Here is a 15,765-nt window from a genome sequence, read left to right as displayed (position 1 = left end):
TTTGATGCTCTGGATAAAGGGGATCCTCTCTTACCACACATGAGGTGAAGGGAAAAATGCTGCTCCTGGCTTATAGTTAYTTGATTGCCTTTTTCGTAACAGTTATTTCTGAAATGGTAATGATAAACATTTTGTAAATAATAAACAGTAGTAGAGAAGAAAGTTAAAAGTAGTAGAGAAGTAAATTAAAAGACTTGTGTTAGGAGTATGAATAATGTTTACAGAGGCTGTTTGAGATAGTGTGGCAAAGTGTAGGTCAGTGTTCCAGTGGAGCTGCRGAGGAGGAGAATTCCAGGGCTTCGGGTAAACTTCATCCATTCTTTTTCCTTTCCTATTCTGACATGTGAATGTGAGTAAAGAAAAAGACCTGTTCTGAGGAGTCGAACACATACCCTTTTTACGTTATTTTTCAGTTTTTATTATTGTTGTTTCATAGCTTGAGCTAGAAAATTACCATCTGAGAAACTGTAATCAGAGGCTGACGGAGCAAATTGAAGCCCTTCAGGATACATTGCAAGGTAAACGCGTTCACCTGGCATTGTAGTCTTCACCACAAGAATGGAAGTCAGGATTCCAGGGTTGTAATCTTAACTGTGCTGCAGCTTAGCACTTGCAACAGTGAKCAAACAGCAGAATTGCTCCATTCCTCAGGGGTGCATTTTAAAGACGGGAATATTATTGCTTACCTATCTGAAAAGCTCTTAGTTGATATCCATCAGGGATTGTGCACAGACCCCTTTTTTGAGAGTCTGTTCTTGCCACTGAAATAAAACACTTAGCTCCTGAACTAAAAGCATTTACTGAAATCCATAGCRAAAATCTCCACTGACATCAGTGGTGCAGGATACAAGTCCCTGAGGAATTTCACTCTACCTCCACATGCAAAGTGTCCTCATTCTCAAAGAATTGTCATCTCTGCTGGCATTTGAGCTGAGTAACTACAGACTAAATAGGCCAAAGCAGCAGCTGTCTGTTCTGCCTTTAGAAGCTGGGTTCTTCTGTACTACCAGGTTGGGGTGGAGAAAGCAGTTTATGGCTTTTGTGCTTTTGCAGTTCTTGTTTGGTAGATAGATGGAGGACTTTGGTCTCCAGGAYCTGCAATCAGCACCTTTCATCACAACTCATTTTTAAGAGGAAATTCTCTCTTTACCATTTCTTCTTCCTTTTTTTTTTTAATGAGCTAGGTTTAGTCATGCAATGTGAGCTAGTTTCCCAGAACTTCACTGGACAWGCAGGCAGGGGGCAATTCTCCCTGCAGACGCTTAGTTCTGGCATTCCCTTCCTTCCACAACAAGGCAATAGGGCAAAATTCCTTCTAAATCCCACCATGTTTCTAACTAAATGCTTTGCGAGTGGGTTTTTTCTTATCCCCTCTGGCTCTGGCTGCTTACAGAAAGAGAATGGCTGGTAAGCTGCGTTAATAATCTGGTATTAAGTGTTCCCTGAGTCCCAACTCCCTGGGTAGTAAACAGCTCTGCCCTGTCCACTTATCCCTCACTAGTCTCAATGTGCCAGGCTAAATTCAGAGGCCCCTGCAAAGTGACAAATCTCCTTTTGCTTGCCATGCTAATAGTAACAGCTTCATCTGCTTTGTTTCCCGTCACATCTAGGAAGCTGCAAGCATAGCAGTAATATTTAAAATTAATTCCAGTAATGTTTAAAATGAATGGCCTTTTTCTTGGTCTGTGCTAATGATTTACCTCGGGGAGAGGGAAGAATGTGTGCCAGGATTTGGTGCTAGGAATAATTTTGTTAACATTCAGTTCCTTGTGCCTTGAGAGCCAAGGTCAGGCACTGACGGTTGTCTTTTCCTCCTGTTTTCCTCAGCTATGTTTCTAAAAGTGGTTTTCGTGCTCTCTACAATCAACAGTGATTGATGCTTGTGTTTGGCCTTCCCTCTATTGCTTTGCATCTTCAATTTGCTTTTACGTCTTTGTAAAGCTGTTATAGAGTGGTTAAGCAATGCCTRTAGAGCTGGATATTCAGGCAGCATTTTCAGTGATAGCCATATAGAATCACAATCAGCCATGTTTATGCAGTTTCCAAAGTGTCTAAAGACTTGATTCTCTTCAGTAAGACAATGTATAAAAGCCAAGATCAGTTAAACTACCTGAAATGATTGATGATCATATCCTGCAGGAGATGATACACATCTAGAATTTCAGGATTTTGCTATACATCTAGAAAAGAATGTCTGAGAAGATTAGACATGAAGAAATAGAATGGAGGGTTTTTTACAACAGAAAATTAAAATGACAAGAGTTCTAGATTTTTGGGGCCTGCATTAACAGAAAGGGTGAAGCCCTGGTGTGCCTGGCCTAGAGAGAGTTAGGGAGCTTTGCTTCTGAATCTTCTTTGGCAGTCTTGCAGGAGCTCTGACACAGGTGCACCGTGCTATTCGGATGAGACTGAAGGCATGGCCACTCCCTAAGGTTTCCTCTTTTTTTTTTTTWAATTTTTTTCTTTTTTTGGGGCTCTATTCCAATTCCACAAAAGTGAGGTTGGCATTAGGCTACTTGTACATTCTTGCCTAAACTTAATACTGGGAAGCAGAAGGCCTGAGTTTTGTTCCGAAGAAGGACTTTTACATGACCGAAATAAACCAGCTCAACCTGTCTGTGCTTACTGTCTTCAGGAAGAACTTGTGGTATTCATTTGTCTGAAAAGCTCTGTGTACACAAAGAATATTTATTACCAAAAATATTCCTTTATAATGTAAAAACAAATTCTGTACCATCTTCTGGGGAAATGTCTCAATTTACTGGTTACAAGGATACCACAGGAACTTGCCGTAGGGCAAGAGGCACAGAGGAGGCACGTGGCTTCAGCATTGATGTCTCTGATAAATAGCTTCCTCTGCTACTCCAACACGTTTTATCCACACTTCTCCATACTTGAATGTTACTATTCAGCAGAACCTGTAGAGTTGATACATTTTTTAAATCTAGTCATTAGGGAAAAGGAAAAAAGTAAGAGAACAGAGTATAGGTACTATATGGGCACAAAACAGTAGTCAAGACAGGCCCTTCATCTTATCTTCTAATATACCAACTGAAGGGATAGAGAGAAAATAAACAGAAAAGAAAGGTTTTACAACAAAAACGTATAACTAACTGTTATAAAACTTGCGGAGAAAGTCATATAGCACCAAATGGTTGCACAAAGMTCTGGGGATATTCTTTAAAGGAGAGTAAACTCTGTGGTCAGTTTGATGGTTAGGAAGTTTTCCATACATATGTGGGAGCCTTATCTAACCCCTTGGATTGGGAGGAACCATACCAGCTCATTTACTGGTTTAAATCAGTTTAGGTCCATTGAAGTCAAAGGAACCATGCCAAGCAGTGGCCAGGTAGACTTTTTCTGGTGAAGTAGTTCTATAGTTTCTGTAGAAAAAAATACTTCTGTGGAGAAAAAAAAAAAACTTCCTTCTGAAGATTTTAAACATACTGCTTGATCATTTCATTAAGCATCCCTTAATTCCACTTTTGTAAGAAATAGTGATTAATCGTTTCCTTTTCATCTTGTCTGTACCATTCCCAATAATATACACTTTTGTTATAGCTGTTCCTAGCCATCTCTTTTCCATGCTGTGGAATCCTAACCTGGCAGGGGTCTCTCCACTGGCTATACCAATATGGTTGTTATTGAAATAAAACCAGCATGAGCAATTTATTCCAGCAAGTAACATTTTAGACAGTAAAGCATTTGAATGCCCTAACCATATGTTTTCCTCCACTGTAGATATGACCAGCATTCCTCACTTTGAATCTCTCTGGAGCTATAATTCTGTGGAGCCCAGAATACCACAGGCTTCTTTCCCTGAGAAAACAGAGCAGAAATCTATGCTCCTTGCACCTGGTTTCAAACAAGCATGTCAGACAGGATCTACAAAATGTGTCCTCTCTGCAGCAAATTTAGTCCTTGCTGATGACACCTTTACTGAGGATGGAGAGGATAAATCTCTGCTTTCCCACAGCRCGCTGAGACTCATGACTGACCCATCAAGCTGGAGTCTCTCCACAGAGAAAGACATATTCCCTGTCATAAGCTCCAAGTATAGTTTAGGGTGCTCTGATCCCACGTCACTGGACCCTCCGGCCGAGCCCACAAGAATCCTTGAGGCTTTGACTTTCCAGACTTCCTTGGAGGGAAATCATAGCTCTGTGAGCACGTTGAAACAAGTGGCTTTGGATAGAGCCTGCTCCTCTGATGAACTGAGTGCCAGGTTCCGGTCCCACCGGCTGGACTCCACTTCCTCAAGAGAAATAATGAGCAGCCTTGAGAGACATCTCCAAACTGCTGAGCCATCCCTGGTAGTATCAACATCATCTGTTTCAGCACATCCTRTCTGTCCAGGGAAGGAATATGGCGTTGGCAATAGTATGACCCTTCCAAAAACACGGACTACCAGTACACCAAGAGACAGTATCCAACTAGCCAAGAGACATTACAGCCAGCCACAGCCAGGAGCTGGTTCTTCCCATTGCATAATGAGCTTAGAGACTGGCACCTTCCAGCCCATAACAGCTTCTCCAGTCTGCCATGGGCAAGTGGAGGAGACAGACATTGATGATGATGGGGTACGGGAGGAGATGGAAACAGAAGGTGGCCAGGTGCGAGAAGAAGCTGGAACATGTGAGGATGTCAAACACTCATCTGCAGGGCAAAATGAAGCTGTGAGTTCTGAGGCTGATGTATTCAACCCAGGAGGCAAACCTCCCACACCACCACTGCACAGATTCCCATCGTGGGTAAGAAATGCAAGGGTGACGGTAAGAGAGGGGCTGTCCATCGTTTAGTATTGTTCAGTAGCTAGGCTTGAACTCTCCTTTGTTTCGGCTGATTGTTTCCTGGTGATATAAGTCACGTTACTGAACCAGTTAGTCTRCTAGTCCCAGATCATGGGGCATGCTAGTTCCAATGAGAATTCTTTTGTTTTGTTTTGTTTTTTTTATAAGAAAAGAAAAAAAATCTGTGAAAGAGAGTAGTACTCAAAAACATAGTGAGAAATAAAAATGAAAGTCAAGAGGTGCTGCATTATGGTTAAAAGTTCATCCTTAGTTCAACTGAAAATATGTGTCATAAGTGCATGTGAAAGGCCTGGACCAAGTCATCTCAAGGTCAGAAGAAGCTGTGAATGGTAGCATACATATATGGACTAGATCTCAGCATTCCTATCTCTTGGTATTTGTCTTCTATCGGGAAAATACGTAAAACCCACAGGTGAAGTTTGTGTACATGTCCTTCCGTTGCTTGTTTCATGTGAGAAACCACAGTCTATTCTTATCACCCTCAATTACTTGTTAGTTCGAATGGTTGGGTTGTTTGCTAGCATGTTATCCAACTGATGAACTCTACAGAAATCAGTATAATGTCACAGGAGGCAGTTCAGTTATTTTCAGTGTGCGTTTTTAAAGGCACAGACAAACAGGTGGTTTATTGAAGGTGCAAATCAATTACTCAGTGTTAATCTTCGTGTTTTCTAATGTTTTTCTATGAAAAATTAATTTYATCTGTGATCTTTGCACGTATCCTTTGTGATGCAGATTTCAATCCTTTTTCAAATGAATCCTGCTTCATTGAGCATGTTATGGAATTCTTGTGGAGGTGAAGCTGGATAGTGTAATAAAAGGGAATACTGTTTTCAAGATCTCTGTTTTATTTGTTGCAGAAGTCAGAAAGGTGTCATGAGCGATGGACTCATTTGGAAGAAAGGAATTGCACCTTAGATTGTTTGCTATCCCTTTCTCTGATCTAGAGTTCCTGTGTAAGGTTTTTCCAGTCCCTTAAGCTGGACTAACTCAYAGGTGGTCATCATCTCCACACACATGCTTTCTGAATGTCCAACTTGAGTTAAGCAAGTAGATTTGATTAGAGAGGTGCTGAGCACTTGACTGCTATTCAGTTGTGTTTCCTCACAAACAATGTTACATGATGCTAAGTTTTCTGAAAAGTCAGGTCTTGCACATCTCAAAATAAGTACTCTTAAGATAGTGGATACTTTAAAGAATCTAGGCCTGAGTTTCTCTTCTGGAAAATGGAGATCGCACCCATCCATGTTCCTTCTGGAGATTAATGTTTACAAAGCTTTGCAATACTRTCGTCAGGAACACCACATGAAAGCTCATGAGAAAATCTATTATCTTCAGACTAGAGTTGTATATCTAAGTAGCGCGTATTTAAATGTATCAAACAATCAAGGACAAGTAGAAAATTAAATAGCAGATTACTCAGTAAGAAATGTCCATTATGAGCCCTGAATAGGAAGTTTCTGTGGAAAAAACTGTGCGTAATATTTCATTACAGACTGAGTCCTAATGCATACATGTTCAGAAAATACCAGTTCTGTCATATCTTGTGTTGGTGTGCTTGACTTTTACGATCTGCTGGTAATTTCATGTGTATGTTTTATACCTGTTATCTGATAGTGCTTGACTGGTTTTAGTATGTTTTAAGAAGCAGCAAGAGGATTCAGATATCTAGCTTTGATTTTTATCCATTTTAGACTGGTTGATTTCTTGGTCATAACACTGTATTAGTTACRGGTTGAAGTCTCCCCCTCCCTGTGAATTTTTATCATTTGTGAAGCATTTGGAGATCCTTTGAACTGAAAGCCCCATATGTCGTTATCACTGAGGCCCAGGCTTACTCGAATCATTCCAGGAATTGCTTCCCTTTACTTACCAGAGCATGGGATATTGGTGATTCTGTAGACTGTTTATAGGCTGCCCTTACTTAAGGCTTTTTTGATTCATTTTAATGCTTTGTTCGTAAAAGAGAAAAGGCAACTTTTCTAAGCTGTGATGCTGTCACTTACTGACATAGATGTCCAGTCTGTGGATATCATCTCTATAGCACCTATAAGCCAATTCTGTTGTGATTCAGGGAATCTCACACAGACAGACTTCCCTACTGTTGATCATTCACCCAACATCTGGTGGAATGAATCAGTTTTTCTTGAAGGGTCCTTCCTTCCTGTCCAAAGTATTATGAGATTCTGTGACACGAGTGTTATTTTTGCAGGGATGGTGTTTCTGTCTGACCATTGCTGTTAACGGTCTTATTGTTTCAGGAGAGTCGAATCTATGCAGTGGCCAAGTCTGGCATGAGGTTTTCTGAAGTGGCCACAGTGAATGATGCTTCCAGCTGCTGTAAGTTCTAGACCATCCTTAGAGGGGATTTACAGTGGAACTGTGTGACCTGAGCTTCTGGCTSTTCACATTTCTTCCTTTTGTTGCTTGTTTTCAAAGCCAATTTGATCTTGCAGATAGCAATGATAAGGAGGGAAGTGAGGAAGATATATTTGGACTCAGGGATGATGATTGCTGGGCTGGGTGAGCTCCTACATTCAGTAACATCTTTAAGGGGACTTCTTTATCTCCTTCCTCACTTTTGCTGAAACTATTCTGCCACCTACRTGTCTGTGACCTGCTTTTAGTCTTGCTATTCCACCATCACTTTCCCCTTTTTGTGAACTCCAGCAATTTACCAACCTAGGAGTGGAAAATAACCATGAAACAATTCACAGTGAAGGAAGGAACAGATTTTCCACTATTGCTTTCACCTGTTTGGGTATGATGGTCTGGAGGGTATGAAACAGGAAGAGGAAAGCTGTTGCTAAATCATTTGGATAACTCTAAGGCTGTCTCGGGTGGCCCGTGTTTACACTGGTAGCCAGGCAAACAGTTTCCTCCTGTTTCAGTTAGCTGGGATTGCTCATGCTTTTTCCCATCAGCATATCAAAATGACTTCAGCCATAGTCCTTCCTGTGAGGTTCACTGAACTGCTGTCATACTATAGGGAGCAGAGAATGAGTACGGTGTCTTACAGGCTGAATGAAGGAAATGTTGCAGCTGTCTCCAGGAGTTGTGGTAATTAATAACACCACCTCYAGCCTTTGAGGCCAAACTGTCCAGAAAGGCAGTCGTCTGTTATCTGAGGCTCCAAGAGGCTACATTGGTTCTTACACAAATGCAGTTATCTCTCCATTAAAACCTGCTTCTTTTCACCAGTTTGTATTATTTACTCTCTTGATCTTTCTCTGWATTTTCCCAGTTTCAAATTTCTCACGTGCAGCTTCTGGGCCATTTACCTGTCTCATCTACAGAAATGTCACAGTGCCAGTCTACACGACGCTGAAGGGGGTAAGGAGTTACTTCACTTCTCCTGTYATGAAAAGAATAGGCCAGGGCTGCCACTGATCTGAGAGGGGATGAGACAATGCTGTGTAGAGAAGGAAAGAAAATTACGATATGCCAGGAAGGACTGGAGACCAAAAGAATGCAGAAGAAGCAACAAATGATAAAAGCATCTGAGAAGGCAGAACATTGCAGCAAGTTTTGGTCCAGGAGGTTGCAGTGTGCACTGTGAGGCTGCGGGAACCTAGACGTGACAGTGGTTGTAGCCTAGAGAATGAAGTGGAAGAGGGGTCTTGACAGCTCAAGGGGGAGCACTGAGCTTGTGGAACAGTAGGAGGGTGTAACCAGGGAAGACCTCCAAAATGGGACTGAACAGCTCTGCCTGGAAGTTCTGGAATTAGAAAGGGAGAATAGGAAATGAGGAGTCCTGGGACAGTAGTGGGCAAGATAGTGTGAAAAGCAAGGGCCTGCTTTGATTGCTCTTTCTCCTTATGAGCGCGAGAAAATCCTGCAAAGACTCTTTTTACCTCACATGCTGACCACACAGGTCTGTTTTCCAGAAAGCCACACAGATCAGCAACGTGCCTTTCTTAGATGAGTCTTCAGGCTCTGATGATGACTGTAGTTCCCATGCCAGCTTCAGAGCTTCTAATGCTGGATCCGAAAACAGGAAAACTAGCATGCCAGGCAGCCCTCGTGCAGTGAAAAGAGGTAAAGTAGGAGTTTTGCCGCGGAGCAGCAGGAATGTTCTTCCTACAAATGAAGCAAGATATTCTGAACAATGTCACCACTAATGATGCTAACGAGGACTTCTAGCATGCAGGCAAACAGCTACTCAGTAGAAACCTGTCCTCTTGGTTTTTGTCATTGATAGCTTTCCATCCAGATMATTGCTAAGCTAAGATCATGGGAAAGATTGATCTCCCACATTCATCACACACCTACTAGAGCATCCATACCTTTTTTGTGAATTCTGATCAAAGGCAAGCTAGTACCAACACATTAGGGAAACTGTTGTTCTTTCTATTACTAGCTGAGAATCTTGACCAGTAACCAAAGTTTTCCTGTCTTCAGGAGTCACCAAGTAATTTGCGTCTTGGCTAGGACAAGTTATCCTTGAGTGCTGGAAAGGTTAAATTGGATCTCAGAGTATAATATTCATTGCAATTGTCAGTCAATAAAATATAATCTCACTGTATGTAATCTTAACTTGCCTTTTGATGTGATGCATTGGCTGATGTGTCTCTGCAGTGCCACAGACCAGTGGTAGAAGGTTCGCAGAAAGTAAAGCCCCATTGCTGGTGATAGAGCTTTTCCTTTAGTTAGAATGGGAGAGGCTTGAGGTTTTCTAATGGATGTTGCTGGGCTGAAAACATCATGCCTGTGCTTTAGATAGCAAATCTATTATTTTAATCTCTGTTTATTTGGCAGCAGATTTCTTTCCCTGTTAGTGGCCAAACCCGGCCTCTAACTCCTCAGCAAAAGAAAAAAAAAGAAAAGAAAAAGGCTAGAGCAGGGGGTCAGAAGCTTGATTTGAGGCTCTTAAGTATCTGTGGTTTGGAATACATTTGATTTGTTTCTCTTGAGTGAAGAAGCTTAAATGGCGAACTCAAAAACCTTTCCACAGTGTGCAGTATCAGGTGCAAATTACACCTATGCTTGCTTCTGTCTACCCATGATTGCCATTCTTCCCTTTATTTTGAACAGGTGTTTCTATATCCTCGCTGAGCTCTGAGAGTGACTATGCCATTCCTCCTGATGCCTACTCTTTGGATGGTGACTATTCAGAGCCAGAGCATAAGCTACAGCGGACGTCTTCCTATTCCACTGATGGTGGAATCTGCACTGTAAGTCTTGCTACCTCACAGTTCCAAGGGGTGCAGACAGAGACTGGCCTTGAAATAAAAAACGCAGAATTACAATATATTRTTTACTGCAGAGTAATGCTATACTTGACTGCATTGTTGGTCCAGCTGGTTTGTAGCAGAAAGGGGTTGTATTATGTACTGCTCAATAAGCATGAGGAATTCTTCCTGATCACCTGTACAGTTTTCCTGTAGCAACGTTCTCCTTTGATGATGGCCTTACACATTTGTGACAGAACAAAACCTTCCAATGTTTGGAAATCTGGAGGATGGAGGGAGAAAGGATGGAATATTTTGTTCTAGAAAAAGCCCTCAAACACAGGCAGTACTAACTTACATTTCTAAATTGTGTACTCCTGAATGTAAGAGATCAAGCAGACAAGGAGTAGGAGTCTAACCAGTGTTTAGAGCCAGACATCATTTTTATTTGGGAAGTCACTGCTGTGGTAGGGAGAAAAACAATAGTTTTCAGTGCATAAACCAATCAGTGAAACGATMTCTGATATGCCTTCTTTACTAACACATCGCTCTGTGGTGTTTGTAGCACATAGGCAGTCTAGGAGCCTCTCTGAGTGCAGTGTTTCTTCCCAACACCCAGCTGGCTGTTAATCTCATTTGGTGGTGTAGAGAGGCAAATGATAGAGATGTAGAAGATGCCTGAGCTTGGTTYCAGCAACTCCTTTGTAGTTGTTTTGAGAGGTACAAGATAAACCTCCTTGCTTTTTGTCCTCCAGGAACCCATGGAGAAGTCCGGTTACTTGCTGAAAATGGGCAACCAGGTGAAGATGTGGAAGAGACGATGGTTTGTTCTGAGAAACAGGCAAATCATGTACTACAAGTCTCCGGTGAGTTGATGGGATACACTTCTCCCTTTGCTGAGCCACAGAGAGAAGGGTCTTCGTAGAACTGKTTCAGTTTGGAATGAGAGGTTGGAGGCTGATAGCACTGGCAGAGGCTGCATGGGTATTTGTGGGCAAGGTTCCCCAAAAACTTCCTGCCGAAAAGCTGTATGCTTGACCCACAGGTACTGTTACGGCTTCTTTGCTCAGACAGAAAAGCTCTTTGTGGTGGCARTTTCTGGAAGATGAAAGCTGTTTCACAAGGACAGGGACTTCACATCTACTGGTTAACTTTGTGCAGGTGACTGAAAGTAGAAGGCATGCCATGGCGCAGTTTTGGTCAGGTTTAAGATGAAAACAAAGGGAAAATAACTGACAGTGCCAGGAAGGCTTAGATTTGCACTCATAAGTCAGAATGAGGGGCTTCAGGGAAAACTGCAATTTTGAGGGGGAAGAAAGCTAGGTTTTTTTCATTTCCCACCTCACACACTGACATGGAAGTATTACAAAATGGGTAAAATTGAAAATAACCTTTCATATGAAATGTTTTCTGTCACCATGATCAATACAAAAATATTGAGAGAGCATGTTTGTGCAATTAAGCCTTTCCAAGTACTTTTTATTACTTATAACTATTTTAAATAAAGTTACTTTATTTCAAAACTTCCAGTATTATATACTCAAAAATATACATATATGGTAGGACACATTTATTGTTGGTCTTTATTATTCTTCATATTAGCTGGATTACAGAGAATATATTTAGGGAGATTCACCTTCCATACTTTTTTGCTCYGGACACGGCAATTTCCTCCATTTCTACATTATAACATAGTATTTCTGTGGATATGCACTTCTTTGTTTACAAGTCAAAAGTATTAAGAAGATTCATTTTCAGTTTTTTAATTTTTTCTCTTTTTCATCATCTACTGACAAGACAAAAATACACTTTAATGTGCAATGCATCTTTACTTCTGATACGAGGTATAGGTCCAGTTTAAACTTCCCAAGACATAATTTGTGGCCATTACTCTTGTTATATTATCTGACACGATGGAGATTTTGTTTCATCGCTGCAATGAGATCACACTGCTGTCTCGTATTCAACCTGGCAACCTTCTACCTCTGTCCTTTTCAGCTCATGAATGACTTCCACCTGGACATGCAAATTATGCTGTACTTAAGTGCTCTGAGATCCTACTCAGATCTGTATTATTCAGTACTGCTCCTACTGAAAAAGTTGTTTTGCCTTTCTTCCTCTAGAGTGATGTTATCCGCAAGCCACAAGGGCAGATGGAGCTGAATTCCTCCTGCCAAATTGTCCGAGGTGAAGGATCCCAAACATTCCAGGTAAATGTTGCCTTTTCATCTCACAGATAACCACGTGCTCAATAGCTAGGTGAGAGAGACCTTATTTCAGARTAAATGGTACTTTGCACCTCAGCTTAGAGGAGCTAACTTTACCTGGCTCCTGTATTTTGGTTTTGACATGAGCCAAGCAGTTGGTTTTGTAAATAATGGGGWAGGAGCTAAACTGTAACACAAACACTGCTGTTTGATGTTGAAAGAGCTTCTGCTTTTGTTCTTTGATTTATTTATTTATGTGTTTATCAGCACTAGCCTTTCTTTATTGTAGTTATGACTGAGAGCTTGAAGCTGTATGAGGAAAAGTGATTCTTGTAACAACTAAAGCCAGTTTGTACTTAGGATCTCCTCTGAGAGTCTCCTCTCGCAAGATCTTCAGCCTGACTTTACATGTCTGAAGGATCTGAAGCAACATATAAAGTGTTGGATTCCCRTTAGAATTCAGTTTCCAAACATTAGAAGTTAGCCCATCTACTGGGTTCAGTTTTGAGTCATAAATGTCAAAGGACTTCACTCTAATGGATGTTAGTAAAGTTTCTCTCGCATTCTGAGTGAAAGGCACATGGTCTGGCCCAGGGGTCCCTTCTGCCCTTGTGAAACTGAACTTGCTAAGGCTTAACACTGTTAAATTCATAGTGTCTGTCTTCTCCAAGAATCACAAGCTGTTGAGAGCAGAAGACAATACAAAGTGAAGACACTGAAAACAATTAAGCAGCCACCTTTAAAGTGAAAAATTAACAGCAGCACCAAGTAACAAGACTGGACGAAAGAAAAGACAAAGAAAGCCACAATATCCAACTGAAACAGCAAAGGCAGTTCATGGGAATTTTTCATCTATCTGCGTTTCAGTTCTTTCAGTTCAGCCATGAGGGTAGCAGCCTTTTTCTTACCAAGAATCTCCCCTACCACCGAAAAGAAAAAAAAAAAAAGGCGGGGGGGGAATGAAACTCAGTAACTGGAGAAAAGATAAAAGATCATAGGTGTGTAGATTACACTTCCTCACTCCTTTTCCTTCAAGCTCATGACAGAAAAAAGAACCTACTTCCTGACAGCAGACTCTCCCAACATCCTGGAGGAATGGATTCACGTCCTACAGAGCATCCTCAGAGTGCGTGTAACCAGTCCTGTTGGTGTTCCTCGTAGTGATGCTAAACCTATTGTGAAAGGTTGGTTAACCAAGGTAAGATACTATTTTCGACTTTATTCAGGTAAGTTCAGTATTGACAAAGTACCAATTTCTTGGTTAGCACAGTGAATGCCTTCAAGAAATTAGTATCTTAATRTTTCATTAAAGAGTGGGGAGATAGAGAAAAGTGGAGGTAGATTTTTGTATTTGAAAGAGAGGAATTTTTATGTAAATGATAAGGAATGGGACAAATGAGGCTATTGGGACATACTGACTTTGTCAAATAGTAAATAAAAACAAACATCTAACTTATGAATGTTTTTCTTCAACAGAACTCGGAGCACTTTAGAGTAATAAGACAACCAGTAAGAAATGCTGTTAAATGTCATATTTAACTGATCTGGACTTGGTGCTATAGGAAAATATCAAAGAAATGCCTTGCATTGTTCTACTAGAGCATTTATTTTCATAATCAAAGACTGTAGGCCTATCAGTAGTGGCTGGAAATTCTTAAGCTTTTTATACCACGTCCATAAACCAGTTTTGCATAACAAGTTGCTATGAAATTTTTTAAAAAAATTTGGCCAGTGTCTGAAAGGTGGCTAAACCTGCATCTGAAGCTTGTCCATCTACAATAGGAAACAGCTCTCTGGACTATGTGTTGGCTGGTCTTTTCCTGCCGTGATACACYGAATCCTTTCCATTATCTGAAAAGGTTATTCTGAACACTGTATTTCAGGATACATTAATGATGGGTTGCTGTGAATAAAATAAATATTTCACAAAATTTTAGACGTGTTTTTGAAAGCCTCTATGTCCCATCCAGTTAGGCCGGATATACCTACTGACTTTTGGAGTGGTKCCCTGTATGTTTTGAGAGGAGCTGGTAGTAACATAGAACAAATATACAAAACATTCCAACAGAGATTTGARTGGAGAGTGCAAATCCTAGAAAGTTATTTCAGAAACATTGATGTTAAAATACTTGCGTTTCTTTGTCGTCCTTCTAGGTCAAGCATGGCCATTCTAAGCTGGTTTGGTGTGCACTGATTGGGAAAACATTTTACTACTATCGAAATCATGAGGATAAGGTAATTTCTTTTCCTTTTTTCCTTGCACCCTCCTTTCTCATTTCACATGAATCTTTCTCTCCTTTTACCACTTCTCTCTCTCATCCATCAAACTTTTCCTACCCTGTATTTCTCCCCTTCTAATAGCCTTTGCTCCTATGAAAGGAATCAATAACTTATCTCTGAAATTAAAAAAAAAAATACTAAAATGAAAAAGATTTAGGAAGTGACTGCTCTTTCCCAGATCACTATGTGTATCTTCTTTCTCACTTTCTCAATTTGGTCTTATGAAGCTTTTAGAGCAGACTGTTTTATCCAACAGCTGATGTATTCTTCATACTGTCATAAAAGTAAGTAGCAACTAGAAGACACTTCTTGAAGCTTGGCCCAGAGCTSTATTATTTTATCTTGGTGATGTTAAAGCCCAGGTTTTGTAGTATTTTCACTCATAGTTGAGATTCATCTCCAGACCTGACAAAGCGGATGTCCTTTTTTTGTCTGAATCTACCTATTTGTCATTTGAAGAGTCATGTTATGACATGTTATGTCAATGACGGTTATGTCATGACAATGACAATCATGTCATTTATTTCTCAATAGCAAGCAGAAAGTCTAATGAGGATCAGAACCCAGTAATTCCAGATACTGAGCAACTAACCATTAGAAAACACAGCCTGCCTTGCAGAACCAATGGTATATACTATAGATTAGAAACTCTGCAGTGTAGGATATACCTTTTAATAGATTTTGTAAATACCAATTGCAACTGATAAGTTCAACAGGAGGAGGGAAACAGTAAATTTGTGAGAAAGGCTATATTTTCATTTACTTGTTCTTGTTCTGATCTGTAGTTGCTTTCTCCAGGTAAATAATAAAAATAGTAATGATAACAGCACAAACCTAGGACCACAGTTTGCAAGTACTTTAGCTGATGAAGGAGAAGAAGTTCTCTGGAAATGCAAGATGGTACAAGTACATGAGACCCCTTGGTTAAACATTGAATTATAGTTTATTCCTTACATTTTACAGAATTGCCAACATGCTGAACTAGATTTTCTTTCTTAATGTTCCCTGTGCGTAGTAGGAGATTAGCTATGATTACCTCGCTTGCTTCCTCCTCTTAGTGTCCCCTAGGGCATCTGTCTATGCGCGAATCCAAAGTGAAAGAGGTAGACCGTTCCTGTGACTCCGATGAAGATTATGAAGCCACTGGTGGAGGCCTTCTGTCATCCCACTGTACGTTGGTGATTCAYCCACAGGACCAGAGTCCCACCTACTTACTCATTCGCACCAAACAAGAGAAGGTATGAAGGCAGTCTTTCCAGAGAGAAGTACACATGAGGCTGGTATTGCATTAGCATA

At 40.7% G+C, this 15,765-nt stretch overlaps 1 protein-coding gene across 1 annotated transcript in view; it reads left to right on the top strand.

Annotated features, from left to right (window-relative positions):
- PLEKHH1 (pleckstrin homology, MyTH4 and FERM domain containing H1) overlaps nt 1–15,765 on the top strand; it is a 50,968-nt gene that overhangs the window by 20,064 nt on the left and 15,139 nt on the right. The window contains exons 6-16 of the mRNA XM_085323373.1: nt 437–518; nt 3,742–4,751; nt 7,073–7,151; nt 8,056–8,144; nt 8,699–8,849; nt 9,846–9,985; nt 10,738–10,848; nt 12,106–12,192; nt 13,226–13,387; nt 14,344–14,424; nt 15,528–15,707. Of these exons, the coding sequence (XP_085179499.1) occupies nt 437–518; nt 3,742–4,751; nt 7,073–7,151; nt 8,056–8,144; nt 8,699–8,849; nt 9,846–9,985; nt 10,738–10,848; nt 12,106–12,192; nt 13,226–13,387; nt 14,344–14,424; nt 15,528–15,707 (2,172 nt within the window). The remainder of the gene's footprint in view (nt 1–436; nt 519–3,741; nt 4,752–7,072; nt 7,152–8,055; nt 8,145–8,698; nt 8,850–9,845; nt 9,986–10,737; nt 10,849–12,105; nt 12,193–13,225; nt 13,388–14,343; nt 14,425–15,527; nt 15,708–15,765) is intronic.

Source organism: Rhea americana, unplaced genomic scaffold (genome assembly GCF_003343005.1).
Source record: "Rhea americana isolate MKP2758 unplaced genomic scaffold, rheAme1 scaffold_84, whole genome shotgun sequence".
NCBI classification, from domain to species: Eukaryota; Metazoa; Chordata; class Aves; order Rheiformes; family Rheidae; genus Rhea; species Rhea americana.
This window is presented reverse-complemented; position numbering and strand designations above follow the sequence as displayed.